Genomic DNA, 14,967 nt, shown 5'->3' with positions numbered 1-14,967 from the left:
AGCCACAAAAGTTCATAACTGTTCAGTGTGGTGTCCGAGCATATCAATGGAAAGTCTAGTGGAAGGGCAAACTGGCAGGAAGAAGCACCATCAGAAGAGCTGACCGTGGGCTTCTGCGGATTATCAAACAGAGTAGATTCAAGAATCTGTCTGAGATCCAAAAAGAGTGGAATGAGGCGGGAGTCACAGCTTCAAAAACCACCACATTCAGACCATAATTTGAATGATTTGATAATTGATACTAATTTATTTTTTTCCTGCTAAAACTGAGAGTTAGATGGTGATGAAATTGAAATGATAATGAGAATTGATATAAATAATACATTATAATTTGATGTAAAAAAAAAATACCTTCATTGTTAACTGATCAGTTCAATGCCCTGAGAATAACAATAACCTGGATGAATGAGAACACCCATAGACACCCTTCATCCATCCATTTTCTACCGCTTGTCCCTTTTGGGGTCGCGAGGGGTTCTGGAGCCTATCTCAGCTGCATTCGGGCAGTAGGCGGGGTATACCCTGGACAAGTCGCCACCTTATCGCAGGGCCAACACAGACAGACAACATTCACACTCACATTCACACACTAGGGACCATTTAGTGTTGCCAATCAACCTATCCCCAGGTGCATGTCTTTGGAAGTGAGAGGAAGCCGGAATACCCGGAGGGAACTCAAGCAGTCACGGGGAGAACATGCAAACTCCACACAGAAAGATCCCGAACCCAGGATTGAACTCAGGACTATTCAGGACCTTCTATTGTAAGGCACATGCACTAACCCCTGTCCCACCGTGCTGCCCCACCCATAGACACATTGAACTAAAAATATATTGAACAAAAATATAAATGCAACACTCGTTTTGCTCCCATTTTTCACAAGTTGAACTCAAAAATGTAAAGCTACTACTATTCTACTGTTTAAATCTGTGTTAGTGAGCTCTTCGTCTTTGTCAAAATAATCCATCCCACCTTACTGGTGTGGCATATCAAGATGCCGATTGAACAGCATGATTATTGCACAGGTGTGCCTTGGGCTGGGCACAATAAAAGGGCACACAGCACAATGCCATAGATGTCGCAAGTTTTGAGGGAGCGTGCAGTTAGCATGCTCACTTTAACCACGTGTTTCCTTTAATGTTAATACACTTACAATGTTATGCAGAGGTAAAGTTACAATAGTTTTACTATATATAGTCACATTGGAGAGTGGGGGGAGGAAGGTGGTGCGAAACAGAAAAATTTGAGAAGCACTGCCGTAGAGCAAAAACTTCCCTTAAAGGGGAACCACACTTTTTTGCGAATTTTGCATTTCATTCAGACGTTATAATACACATATCAGACAATCAAAGATTTGTATTTATTTTTATTTTTTAAAGCATTGTAACTTCCAAATAAAGGCCCACTTACAATGCAGTTAATGGAAGGTCCTTTATTTCGGCCATAAAGCCTTCTAAATAAACATCCAAAAAGCGGTAACAATACTTTATTCACATTTCATGACCAAAGTTTTAACCAAGGTTTAGTGATATTGTTATTATTAGCGTCATCACAAACTATTGACCTACTCAGTGGCCTAGTGGTTAGTGTCCACCCTGAGATCGGTAGGTAGTGAGTTCAAACCCTGGCCGAGTCATACCAAAGACGATAAAAATGGGACCCATTACCTCCCTGCTTGGCACTCAGCATCAAGGGTTGGAATTGGGGGTGCTGCCCACTGCTCCCCTCACCTCCCAGGGGGTGAACAAGGAGATGGGTGAAATGCAGAGGAAAAATTTCACCACACCAAGTGTGTGTGACAATCTTTGGTACTTTAACTTTATTGTTAGCTGCACATTGTCCCATAGAACTTGTTGCTGCTATATGGACATCATCGGCTGATGAGCTGCTTTCCTGCCTCGTAGCCCATGAAAGTTTCTTCAAGACCATAAATAATGTGTCTCACCTTGATACTAGGATGAGGGCATAATCTAAGAAGTTGGTCAACTTTGAAATCCAATTTAGACACGAAAAGATGCTTGGTTCCATTCCCGCTGTAGATTCCTAGATCGGTGCGGCGTCTTCAGTAATGCGGACGTTGTACCGATCCGTTGTGGTGCAGAAGGAGCTGAGCCGGAAGGCAAAGCTCTCAATTTACCGGTCGATATACATTCCCATCCTCACCTATGGTCATGACCGAAAGGATAAGATCACAGGTACAAGTGGCCGAAATGAGTTTCCTCCGCCGTGTGGCGGGGCTCTCCCCTAGAGATAGGGTGAGAAGCGCTGCCATCTGGGAGGAGCTCAAAGTAAAGCCGCTGCTCCTCCACATTGAGAGGAGCCAGATGAGGTGGTTCGGGCATCTGGCCAGGATGCCACCCGAACGCCTCCCTAGGGAGGTGTTTAGGGCACGTCCAACCGGTAGAAGGCCACGGGGAAGACCCAGGACACGTTGCGAAGACTATATCTCCCGGCTGGCCTGTATGTACGGGAAGAGCTAGACGAAGTGGCTGGGGAGAGGGAAGTCTGGGCTTCCCTGCTTAGGCTGCTGCCCCCGCGACCCGACCTCGGATAAGCGGAAGAAAATGGATGGATGGATTGATGGAAGACCCTCGGGTTCCGTGAATGTCAATCAAAAGACGAAAGTGAAGTCATAGTGAAGATTGATGATCGCTAATTTTTAGGTCTGTTTTTTTAATGCCTGGCTGGCGGTTGACTGACACACCTGATCAACTGGTAGCTAGCGATTGACTTAATGGGCAACCCTGATCTCCATCGACATTTGCCCGAGTTGCTGGGTTGAGGAAAAAAACAAAACGTTTTTTGCCCCCTAGGGACATGCCACAGGCCGCAGTTTGTGGACCCCTGCCTTACACTGTAGCAAAGATGGCCGAACAAGGTGATGGAGATGAGACGATAGGATGAATCTTCTTCAGTGGCCCCCGGTCTGAACCAAAGATAAATGGATTGGTTTGAAAGTTTTTTAAAGCGATAGATGCCTCTACTTGCAAATCAGCTATTTTGCATCCATATGCCAACACCTCAGACAATGGAGATTAGTCTTGCTGGGTTGCCATAGTAATGGAACGTGTGTGTGTGTGTGTGTGTGTGTGTGTGTGTGTGTGTGTGTGTGTGTGTGCGGGCGTGCGTGGTAATGTGTGGTCTCTCTTTCCTGCAAATAAGAGGTTGGGCAAAAAATGCAGCACAGCAAAAAAAAACAACCTTTTGCTTTGGATAGTTGAAGAATGGAATTTTTGAGGGGTTGTAGCCATAATGTTCACTGGAGATACTGCAGCTGTAACTAAAGTATTCTGTGATTTATCCCTACCAACTCAGAGTAGTACAATCCACACTCAAGGTCACTGTGTATGCAGAAAGAGGCAGACAAACACTCAAGTGTGGGTGTGTGTGTAATATCATGCCTGACTGTCAGATGAGCCAGCTCCTCGGCCTGCAACAACTACGTCATCGCGCCGCTCAGTAGAAGGGAAGGGTCTTAAATTGTTCTGTTGACAGATTGCTAGTTAAGTCGGGATGTCACTCTTCAGGTTTCAGCATTCATTTTTGTTCTTCTTGTACAAGGCAAACGACAAGTACACAAACACACTGCATGTTAGCTGTAGGGTCAAGTACCAACAAATGGCGCTTCAAGGCAGCAGACGCTCAGTTTGATCCAGCTGTCCCACGATCGGCTCTGACCCACTTTGTGATGTTGGCCCGCTCAGAAAAGCTGAGGCAGCGAGTCTGTGGAACAAGAACGGCAACATCTTAAAATGGCACACAAGACTGCTGTCAGTATGTCAACAAGAATGCAGATTTGTGTGTGAGGCAAGGCTGCAAAAGTGCAATAATACACATATTGTTAATGGGAACATATTACAGTACCGGTGTTCCCAACAACTTTTTCACTTCTGGTACGATACTGGTATTGCAGCCTTGAATATTCACTTTTACAGATATATTGTCGGATAACGATATCAGCACAAATCATTAGAGGTGGGAATCTTTGGGCAGCTTACTTACTACGATTACAAATCAGGTGCTACGATTCAATTAAAATCAATTAAATGATAAATGGGTTTTACTTGTATAGCGCTTTTCTACCTTCAAGGTACTCAAAGCGCTTTGACACAACTTCCACATATACCCATTCACACACACATTCACACACTGATGGAGGGAGCTGCCATGCAAGGCGCTAACCAGCACCCATCAGGAGCAAGGGCGAAGTGTCTTGCTCAGGACACAACGGATGTGACGAGGTTGGTACTAGGTGGGGATTGAAACAGGGACCCTCGGGTTGCGCACGGCTACTCTCCCACTGCGCCATGCCGTCCCGTGCCGCAGTGGGAGAGTAGATGTATAAATTAAATTAAATTAAATAAATTAATAATATACATAAATTAAATATAAAAATATGCATTTAAATATTTAAATATGCAATACATTTAAAGATGCATCCAAATTATGGATGCATCTTTAATTTAGGTACAGTACCGCCAAAAATTTGGACACACCTTCTCATTCAATGTGTTTCCTTTATTTTCAAGACTATTTACATTGTAGATTGTCACTGAAGGCATCAAAACTATAAATATCTTAATTGAAAATCTGTGGTGGAAATTGAAGAAAATGTTCCATAAAAAAACTCCAATCTATAAAGTCGCTCTGACAACAGCAGGCAGAGAAAGTTGGAGTAAGATTGATGAAGATTACTGGTTGTCGCTCGTTAAGTCCATTCCTCACAGGACTGCAAGCTGTAATAAAAGCCAGAAGTGGCCAAAGAAAAACTAACACTAGGTGTTTAGTGTTTTTTTTGGTCTGTTTTTCATGATTCAATACAACTGAGTGATTCTATGATTCTATATTTTCACTCTGCTGATATAAAAATGTAACCGTTCCTGACTACCACAATTTATAATCTTGATTTATTTTAGTGTTTCTCGGAGTTGTCATTTGAATTTACTATTTTGTGTTTTTCTACAAAATTAAAGAACAGAATGAACATCCTTTTAAGTCTGCCGATTTTTTATCTTTTTCTCTCTCTGCCGATTCTATAATATTTTTGACAGGAGTTGTAATTCCAAAAGGAATTTTGTAATGCCCCCTCCCAATCAATCATAAAAGGCAAAACAAGTTGTTCAAATAAACAAAAAGGCATAAGGTATGTTGCTGAACATCATCAAAAAGTTCTATTTTGGTTTCATCTGACCACATGACATTCTCCTAATCCTCTGCTGTATCATCCATGTATCCATTTTGGTATAAACTCAACTCGTCGTGTTTGGAGGAAGAAGAATACTGAGTTGCATCCCAAGAACACCACACCTACTGTGAAGCATGGGGGTGGAAACATCATGCTTTGGGGCTGTTTTTCTGCTAAGGGGACAGGACGATTGATCCGTGTTAAGGGAAGAATTAATGGGGCCATGTATCGTGAGATTTTGAGCCAAAACCTCCTTCCATCAGTGAGAGCTTTGAATGGTTGACCAAATACTTATTTTCCACCATAACTTACCGAAAAATTATTTAAAATTCCTACAATGTGAATTCCTAGATTTTTTTTTCACATTCTGTCTCTCACAGTTGAAGTGTACCTATGATGAAAATTACAGACCTCTGTCATTATTTTAAGTGGGAGAACTTGCACAATCGGTTGCTGACCAAATACTTTTTTCCCCCACTGTAAATCTAACTAAACATCAAAACAACTGCTGTTATTAAATACAAATGACAGCAAAATATTTGGCTCGCAACAGGAAATCAACTGCAAAAGCTAACCTTCCGGTAAATATATATGGCATACATGAATGGACAGTCTACACAGAAACTAAAACACATAAAAACAGCCCTCATTAACAACCGCCCCTGCTCTCACCCTTCAGTGCGAGGATGTCGTCCGGGGAAGATCGTGCAGATGACGGAGGCTGAAGTGCGCGGCCTCTGCATCAAGTCCCGCGAGATCTTCCTCAGTCAGCCGATCCTTCTAGAACTGGAGGCGCCGCTCAAAATCTGTGGTGAGTTCCCAGCCAGTAGCCATCCTTTCACACCTGTCACTTCCTCACGGCTCGCCCTCCCTGCAGGTGACATCCACGGGCAGTACACAGACCTACTGAGACTGTTTGAGTACGGCGGCTTCCCTCCAGAGGCTAACTACTTGTTCCTTGGCGACTACGTGGACAGAGGAAAGCAGTCGCTGGAGACCATCTGCCTGCTGCTGGCCTACAAGATCAAGTACCCCGAGAACTTTTTCCTGCTTCGAGGGAACCACGAGTGCGCCTCCATCAACCGCATCTACGGCTTTTATGATGAGTGTAAGCGCACCTGCCTTACTTATTATTAATCATTACGTATACTACCTAATAATTACCATCGCTTGTTTGCTGATATGTATTAATTACTTATCATTACTTATGTATTATTATTTATCATTACTTACTTATCATCAATTACTGAATACTTTTCATTACTTAAATATTACTTACCTATTATTACTTATTACTACTTACCTTTTATTACTACTTATCATTAGTTACTAATTACTTCCTAAGTTATTATTATTTATCATTGCTTACTTATTAAATACTTACTTATTCATACTTATTATCTATCATTACTTACTACTTATTACTCACTTATTTACTTATTACTTAGCTATCGTTACTTACCTACTTATCATTATTATTACTTACCTATTACTTATTACAGGCGTGTCCATTACATCAATCGCGAGCTACCGGTCGATCGCAGATGTATTACTTACATATTACTTTCAGTACTTTTTTAATTAATTAATGCCTCACTTATTATTACTTATTATTTACACACCCCACTTTTACTTATTAATACTTGTCTCACTTATTCTTTCTCACTTACTAATCTGCCTCAGTAATTGTTGCTTACTTATTACTTAGCCAACTCACTTACCGTATTTTTCGGAGTTTAAGTCGCTCCGGAATAAAAGTCGCACCTGCCGAAAATGCATAGTAAAGAGGGGAAAAAAACATATAAGTCGCACTGGAGTATAAGTCGCATTTTATGGAGAAATTTATTTGATAAAACCCAACACCAAGAATAGAAATTTGAAAGGCAATTTAAAATAAATAAAGAATAGTGAACAACAGGCTGAATAAGTAAGTGTACGTTATATGACGCATAAATAACCAACTGACAACGAACGTGCCTCGTATGTTAACGTAACATATTATGGTAAGAGTCATTCAAATAACTTTAACATATAGAACATGCTATACGTTTACCAAACAATTTGTCACTCCTAATTGCTAAATCCCATGAAATCTTATACGTCTAGTCCGTTACGTGAATGATCTAAATAATATTATTTGATATTTTACGGTAATGTGTTAATAATTTCACACACAAGTCGCTCCTGAGTATAAGTCGCACCCCTGGCCAAACTATAAAAAAAAACTGCGACTTACAGTCCGAAAAATACGGTAATTATTAATACTTGTCTCACTTATTACTTACCCGCCTCAGTAATTGTTACTTACTTATTACTTAGCAACCTCACTTTAATATTTACTTATTAATACTTGTCTCACTTACTTCCTTATTACTTACGTAGTAATCTGTTTCAGTAATTGTTGCTCACCTATTACTTATTACCCGCCTCACTTTATTACTTACTTATTAATACTTTTCGACTCACAGATGCATTTGTTGGTCACTCAGGTAAACGCAGGTTCAACATCAAGTTGTGGAAGACGTTCACCGACTGCTTCAACTGTCTCCCCATCGCCGCTATCGTGGATGAGAAGATCTTTTGCTGTCACGGTGGTACGCAGCCCAATACTGGTGTTGGATTCACAGCAAGTTTATTTGATGAGGGCTTTGAAGCAGCTGGTGATGATGTCTTGTACCTCAGGTCTCTCCCCGGACCTGCAGTCTATGGAGCAAATCAGACGTATCATGAGACCAACAGATGTGCCAGACACAGGTCAGTTAGCAGCTCGAATGCAATGGATTCATTAGATTAGTCCAGAATATTAGATCTCAAAGATTTGTCATATTGCTCCTCTTTTAGCATCCTTTCACTGAGTCGATGTTTCATTACAATACAATCATTTTATTCATCGCTTACTGCTGGGTACTCTACAGTCAGGCGCCTTCACTCATGTAGGTCTTGTCTTTTCAGGAGTCAGTTGCTCTGAAATGGTGGAATACAACCCTATATTGACATTTTTAAAAACACTTTAGTTTAAGCATACATTCCAGTAATATTCCATTATTATTTAATGTGCCATGCTTCTGTTGTCCCACCATGTTATATGCTGATATTTCATTGTACTGTTGAGGGGTGAAACTATTTCTCAAGTAATTTGACTACAAAAAATTAGGAGACATTTTTTCTTTCCCAAGGAATCGTTAATTTAATCGTAAATTCAAAAGCATGCCTAGTTTTTCTGTGGCCCAAAATGCCCGCGGCACCGCGAGCAGGTGAAGGAAAAAGCGGATCCAGTGTTTCCCATTTTACCTTTGTATTGAATGTAGGGCTGGGCGATATATCGATATAAGCGATATATCGCGAGTTTGTCTCTGTGCGATATAGAAAATGACTATCGTAATATTCGAGTACCGTATTTTTCGGACTATTAAGTCGCAGTTTTTTTCATAGTATGGCCGGGGGTGCGACTTATACTCGGGAGGGACTAATGTGTGAAATTATTAACACATTACCGTAAAATATCAAATTATATTATTTAGCTCATTAGACATATACGATTCAATCGGATTTAGCGATTAGGAGTGACAGATTGTTAGGTAAATTTATAGCATGTTCTATATGTTATAGTTATTTGAATGACTCTTACCATAATATGTTACGTTAACATACCAGGCACCTTCTCAGTTGGTTATTTATGCGTCATATAACGTACACTTACTTATTCAGCCTGTTGTTCACTATTCTTTATTTATTTTCTTAAATTGCCTTTCAAATGTCTATTCTTGGTGTTGGGTTTTATCAAATAAATTTCCGCCAAAAATGCGACTTATACTCCAGTGCGACTTATATATGTTTTTTTTTCTTCTTTATTATGCATTTCGGCAGGTGCGCCTTATACTCCGGAGCGACTTATGCTCCGAAAAATACGGTATACGTTCTCACGCTGTTGTTTTTAGCTGCGGGCATTACACTACAGGTTCTTCCCACTCCGTCTTGTGTCTCCTTCTCACACACACAGGTTCTTACACACGTCACATACTGTCCCGTCATACGTCACATACGTATACGACCTCGCCCAGCATAGAGGTAACAACATGGCTAACATTAGCTGTGATGCTAGCGAAGCCGTGCGAGTGAGAGAAAGAAAGTGCGACTCTGGTAACAAATGAAGGAAGAATTAATTCCCAAGAAAAACAGCACAGGGTCCATTGTCTAGCGGTGGTTTGGCTTCAAGCGGGAATATGTCGAATAGACAACTTTAATTTGTCAAGTGTGGGGCATAAGCGTTGCTACCAAAAGTAGCATTACTGCTAATATGTAGCCTAATTTGAAAAGTCACTTGCTAATAACTGTTTAATAAATACAATTTTGGTCAATTGACTTAGATGTGATTTCCCTCTCTGCATGAAAGTTTAAAATGAGTATATATTAAAGCGGTATGAACAAGAATGTTTTAATGTAGACCCATAGAATCACCATACTGCTGTGATTATATGTATCAAGTGTTAATTCAACGCTAAGGCAAAATATCGAGATATATATCTTGTATCGTGACACGGCCTAAAAATATCGCGATATTAAAAAAAGGCCTAATCCCCCAGCCCTAATTGTATGTATGTGTGTATATATATATATATGTATATATATATATATATATATATATATATGTATGTATGTATGTATGTATATATATTATATATATATATGTATATATATTATATATATACATATATATGTATATATATATTATATATATATATATATATTGTGTATATATATATACACACAAACACATATACATTTATATATACACATATACTGTACATACAGTATATATATACACAAACATATATACATTTATATATACACATATACTGTACATACAGTATATATATATATATATATATACACACACACATATATACATAATGTATACATATATATACATACACACACACATTTATATATATATATGGATACACACATATCACATGTATATACACAGGCACACATATATATATACATGTACATATACCTATATATATATATATATACATACATATGTATAAAATATATAATATAATATATATATATATATATATATATATATATATATATATATATATATATATATATATATATATATATATATATATATATATATAATATACAGTGGGAGTAAAAAGTATTTGATCCCTTGCTGAATTTGTTGGTTTGCCCACTAATAAAGACATGATCATTCTATACTTTTAATGGTAGATGTATTCTAACATGGAGAGACAGAATATCAAAACGAAAGTCCAGAAAATAACTTTCAAGAATATATTTTAATTCATTTGTATTTCATTGAGGGAAATAAGTATTTGATCCCTCTAGACAAAAGCAGTTAATACTTGGTCGCAAAGCCTTTGTTTGCAAGCACAGCGGTCAGACGTTTGTGGTAGTTAGCACACACATCAGGGGGAATTTTGGCCCACTCTTCTTTGCAGATCCTCTCGAGATCATTCAGGTTGGTGGGCTGTCGCTTGGCAACTCGGACTTTCAGCTCCCTCCATAGATTTTCAATAGGATTGAGGTCCGGAGACTGGCTGGGTCACTCCATGACCTTAATATGGTTCTTCTTGAGCCACTCCTTTGTTGCCTTTGCTGTATGCTTTGGATCGTTGTCATGTTGGAAGACCCAACCACGGCCCATTTTCAGCTTCCTGGCAGAGGGGAAGAGGTTGTCCCTCAAGACTGCACGGTACATGGCTCCATCCATCTTCCCACTGATGGGGTGTAGTAGCCCTGTGCCCTTGGCAGAGAAACACCCCCAAAACATAATGCTTCCGCCTCCATGCTTGATGGTGGGCACAGTGTTCTTTGGGTCATAGGCAGCATTTTTCTTTCTCCACACATGATGTGTAGAGTTTAGGCCAAATAGTTCAATTTTGGTCTTGTCTGACCATAGAACCTTCTCCCAATCACTTTGTGCATCTTTGAGGTGATCATTGGCATACTGTAGGCGGGCCTCCACATGTGCCTTCTTAAGCAGGGGTACCTTTCGGGCACTGCAGGATTTTAACCCATTAACCCAAAGTGTTGCCAACTGTTTTACTGGTGACTGTGGTCCCAGCTGCCTTGAGGTCATTCACTAACTCCTGCTGAGTGGTTGCAGGACGATTTCTCACAGTTCTCATGATCATTGCAACCCCACGAGGTGAAATCTTCTGTGGAGCACCAGATCCAGGTCTGTTGATGGTCATGTTATACTTTTTGAATTTTCCAACAGTTGCACCAATGGTTGTTACTTTAATTCCCGGCATCTTGTTAATGTTTTTGTAGCCCATTCCAGATTTGTGCAGGTCAGCAATCCTGTCTCTGAGGTCCTGAGAGAGTTATTTTGTCTTACCCATGTTGGAGAGCTTGGAATCTGTCTGAGTCTCTGATCAGGTGTCTTTTATACAGGTGATTAGTTAGAACAGGTGTCTTCAATTCAGTCTTCAATTCCCAAGCTGATTGGGAGTGTCTAACTGCTCTGTGAAAGCCAGAAATCCTAATGCACACTAGGGGATCAAATACTTTCTTCCCTCAATGAAATACAAATCAATTAAAATATATTCCTTAAAGTTATTTTCTTGATTTTCTTTTTGATATTCTATCTCACCATGTTTAAATACATCTACCATTAAAACTATAGAATGATCATATCTTTATTAGTGGGCAAACCAACAAAATCAGCAAGGGATCAAATACTTTTTACTCTCACTGTGTGTGTATATATATATATATATATATATATATATATACACACAAATACTTTTTACTCTCACTGTGTGTATATATATATATATATATATATATATATATATATATATATATATATATATATATATATATATATATATATATATATATATATATATATATATATATATATACACACAGCGGGGCAAAAAAGTATTTAGTCAGCCTCCGATTGTGCAAGTTCTCCCACTTAAAATGATGACAGTGGTCTGTAGTTTTCATCATTGGTACACTTCAACTGTGAGAGACAGAATGTGAAAAAAAAATCCAGAAATTCACATTGTAGGAATTTTAAAGAATTTATTTGTAAATTATGGTGGAAAATAAGTATTTGGTCAATAACAAAAATTCAACTCAATACTTTGTAATATAACCTTTGTTGGTAATAACAGAGGTCAAACGATTACTATAGGTCTTTACCAGGTTTGCACACACAGTAGCTAGTATTTTGGCCCATTCCTCTATGCAGATCTTCTCGAGAGCAGTGATGTTTTGGGGCTGTCTCTGAGCAACACAGACTTTCAACTCCCCCCACAGATTTTCTATGGGGTTGAGGTCCGGAGACGGGCTAGGCCACTCCAGGACTTTCAAATGCCCAGGCGGTGTGTTTGGGATCATTGTCATGCAGGAAGACTCAGCCACGTTTCATCTTCAAAGCTCTCACTGATGGAAATTCTCACGATACATGGCCCCATTCATTCTTTCCTTAACACTGATCAGTCGTCCTGTCCCCTTAGGAGAAAAACAGCCCCAAAGCATGATGTTTCCACCCCCCTGCTTCACAGTAGGTGTGGTGTTCTTGGGATGCAACTCAGTATTCTTCTTCCTCCAAACATGACGAGTTGAGTTTATACCAAAAAGTTCTATTTTGGTTTCATCTCACCACATGACATTCTCCCAATCCTCTGCTGTATCATCCATGTGCTCTCTGGCAAACTTCAGACGGGCCTAGACATGCACTGACTTAAGCAGGGGGACACGCCTGGCACTCCAGGATTTGATTCCCTGTCGGCGTAGTGTGTTACTGATGGTAACCTTTGTTACTTTGGTCGTAGCTCTCTGCAGGTCATTCACCAGATCCCCCCGTGTGGTTCTGGGATTTTTGCTCACTGTTCTCATGATAATTTTTTTTTTTTTAATTAATTTTTTTTTTGATGAACAAAACAATTTTATTTTTGTTTTTTAATAAATGTTTTTATTGAATTTGACAGGTATTACAATGTACAATAGAACAGTAAACACATTTTACCCTTTTTTTCCCACCCACTTCCAAGAACAGCTAACCAACCCATACCCCATACACACATAAACCCCCCTCCCCCCAGGTCCTACATAAGTTAATGGTACAGTCACAAATGGAAAATAATTATTACATCACTTTCTTCCCAACATAGGCAGATAGTAAATATACACCCGGAATAAATATTAAAAAAAAAAAAAAATTAAAAAAAAGAAGCTGGTTTAAGAAAGGTGAACTTTTCATGTGTCCTGTAGCGTCTTTAATTTAGCTATGTAGTCTACCATACAGCCCCAAACAAAATAAAACTTCTCAGGTGCCCCCCTAAGATTGAACTTTATTTTTTCCAGATCTAAATACATCATAAGGTCTTTAAGCCATAAGGAGGCTTTGGGGAAGAAAGGTGACTTCCACCCCAGCCAAATGCTCCTATGTGCTAATAAGGATGCAAAGGCGATACTATCCTTAAATTTTCTCCTTATTTGGGGATCTGATACCGTCCCAAAAATAGCCATTTCTGCACATGGTGTCAGATTTAAATCCAGTGCCTTAGCAAGGTGTTTGAAAAGAGTTGTTCAATAATCCAGCAAATGGGGACAAGACCAAAACATGTGCGTCATGTTTGCAGGTGATATGTGACATCTGTTACAAGTATCCGAGATATTGGGATATATTTTGGAGAGTTTGGAATTAGTGAAATAAATACGGTGGACAACCTTAAATTGTATTAAATTAAGCCTTGAACAGGATGTACTGTTGTTAATTTGGGTTAAGGCAGAATCCCAATCTCCATCATCTATGGATCTGCCAAGCTCATCTTCCCAATTCCCTCTGATTTTATCAAGAGATGTTTTACCAAACTGGGAGATTAAGGTGTAGATTTTGGAAATTAGGCCTTTCTGATTTGTGGGAATATCTAAAATTGAATCAGTTAGCGAATTTGGTGGAGTATTAGGGAAAGAGAGACTATTTGATTTAACAAAATTACGAACCTGAAAATATCGAAAGAGATGAGATTTTGGTAGGTCAAGTTTTTCACACAGTTCACTGAAACTAGCGAAAACATCACCAATATATAAGTATTTTAGCCTGCTAAGGTTTGACTGCTTCCATAGAGAAAACGCTACATCTGTGCTAAGAGGGAGGAAGAGGTGGTTGTTAAGAATGGGGCTGTGATTGGATAAGATCTGCAGGCTGAAAGTATTTCTAAATTGAAACCAGATTCTAAGGGTAGAAATGACAATTGGACTACAAGTAAATTGGGATGGTTGATAAGGTAATTTTGATGTAAGCAGATCCAAGAGTGAGGTAGAACAGGAACTAGCTTCAGATTTGCACAAGATTAATTCAGGTTCTTGGATCCAGAGAGTCACTTTGTGTATGTTAGCTGCCCAGTAGTAGTGTTTTAGATTAGGGAGTGATAAACCACCTACGGACCTATGCCTTTGCAGGAATTCTCTCCTAATCCTGGGAGTCTTGCCTTTCCATATAAAGGATGAAATTAGTTTGTTTATTATGGAAAAAAAAATTTGGGTAAAAAGATAGGCAAACATTGAAACAGATACAAAAATCGAGGAAGCACATTCATTTTGACGCAGTTTACCCTGCCAGCTATAGTTATGTGTAAATCATTCCACCTTTCCAAATCTAATTTAAGTTTGTCGGATAGGGGTGGAAAATTGTTCTTGTAGAGAGCTGGTAGCTTATGACAAATATGTACACCTAAATACTTGAAGCTGTTCCTGGACATCTTGAATGGGAAATATCCATCAGGGAT

At 39.2% G+C, this 14,967-nt stretch overlaps 1 protein-coding gene across 1 annotated transcript in view; it reads left to right on the top strand.

Moving 5' to 3' along the window:
* Positions 1-14,967, top strand: part of LOC133560841 (serine/threonine-protein phosphatase PP1-beta catalytic subunit) — a 55,643-nt gene that overhangs the window by 24,903 nt on the left and 15,773 nt on the right. The window contains exons 2-5 of the mRNA XM_061913826.1: positions 5,865-5,996; positions 6,063-6,293; positions 7,675-7,779; positions 7,868-7,939. Coding sequence (XP_061769810.1) covers positions 5,865-5,996; positions 6,063-6,293; positions 7,675-7,779; positions 7,868-7,939 — 540 coding nt within the window. The remainder of the gene's footprint in view (positions 1-5,864; positions 5,997-6,062; positions 6,294-7,674; positions 7,780-7,867; positions 7,940-14,967) is intronic.

This window comes from Nerophis ophidion, linkage group LG10, assembly GCF_033978795.1.
Source record: "Nerophis ophidion isolate RoL-2023_Sa linkage group LG10, RoL_Noph_v1.0, whole genome shotgun sequence".
Lineage (NCBI taxonomy): Eukaryota > Metazoa > Chordata > Actinopteri > Syngnathiformes > Syngnathidae > Nerophis > Nerophis ophidion.
This window is presented reverse-complemented; position numbering and strand designations above follow the sequence as displayed.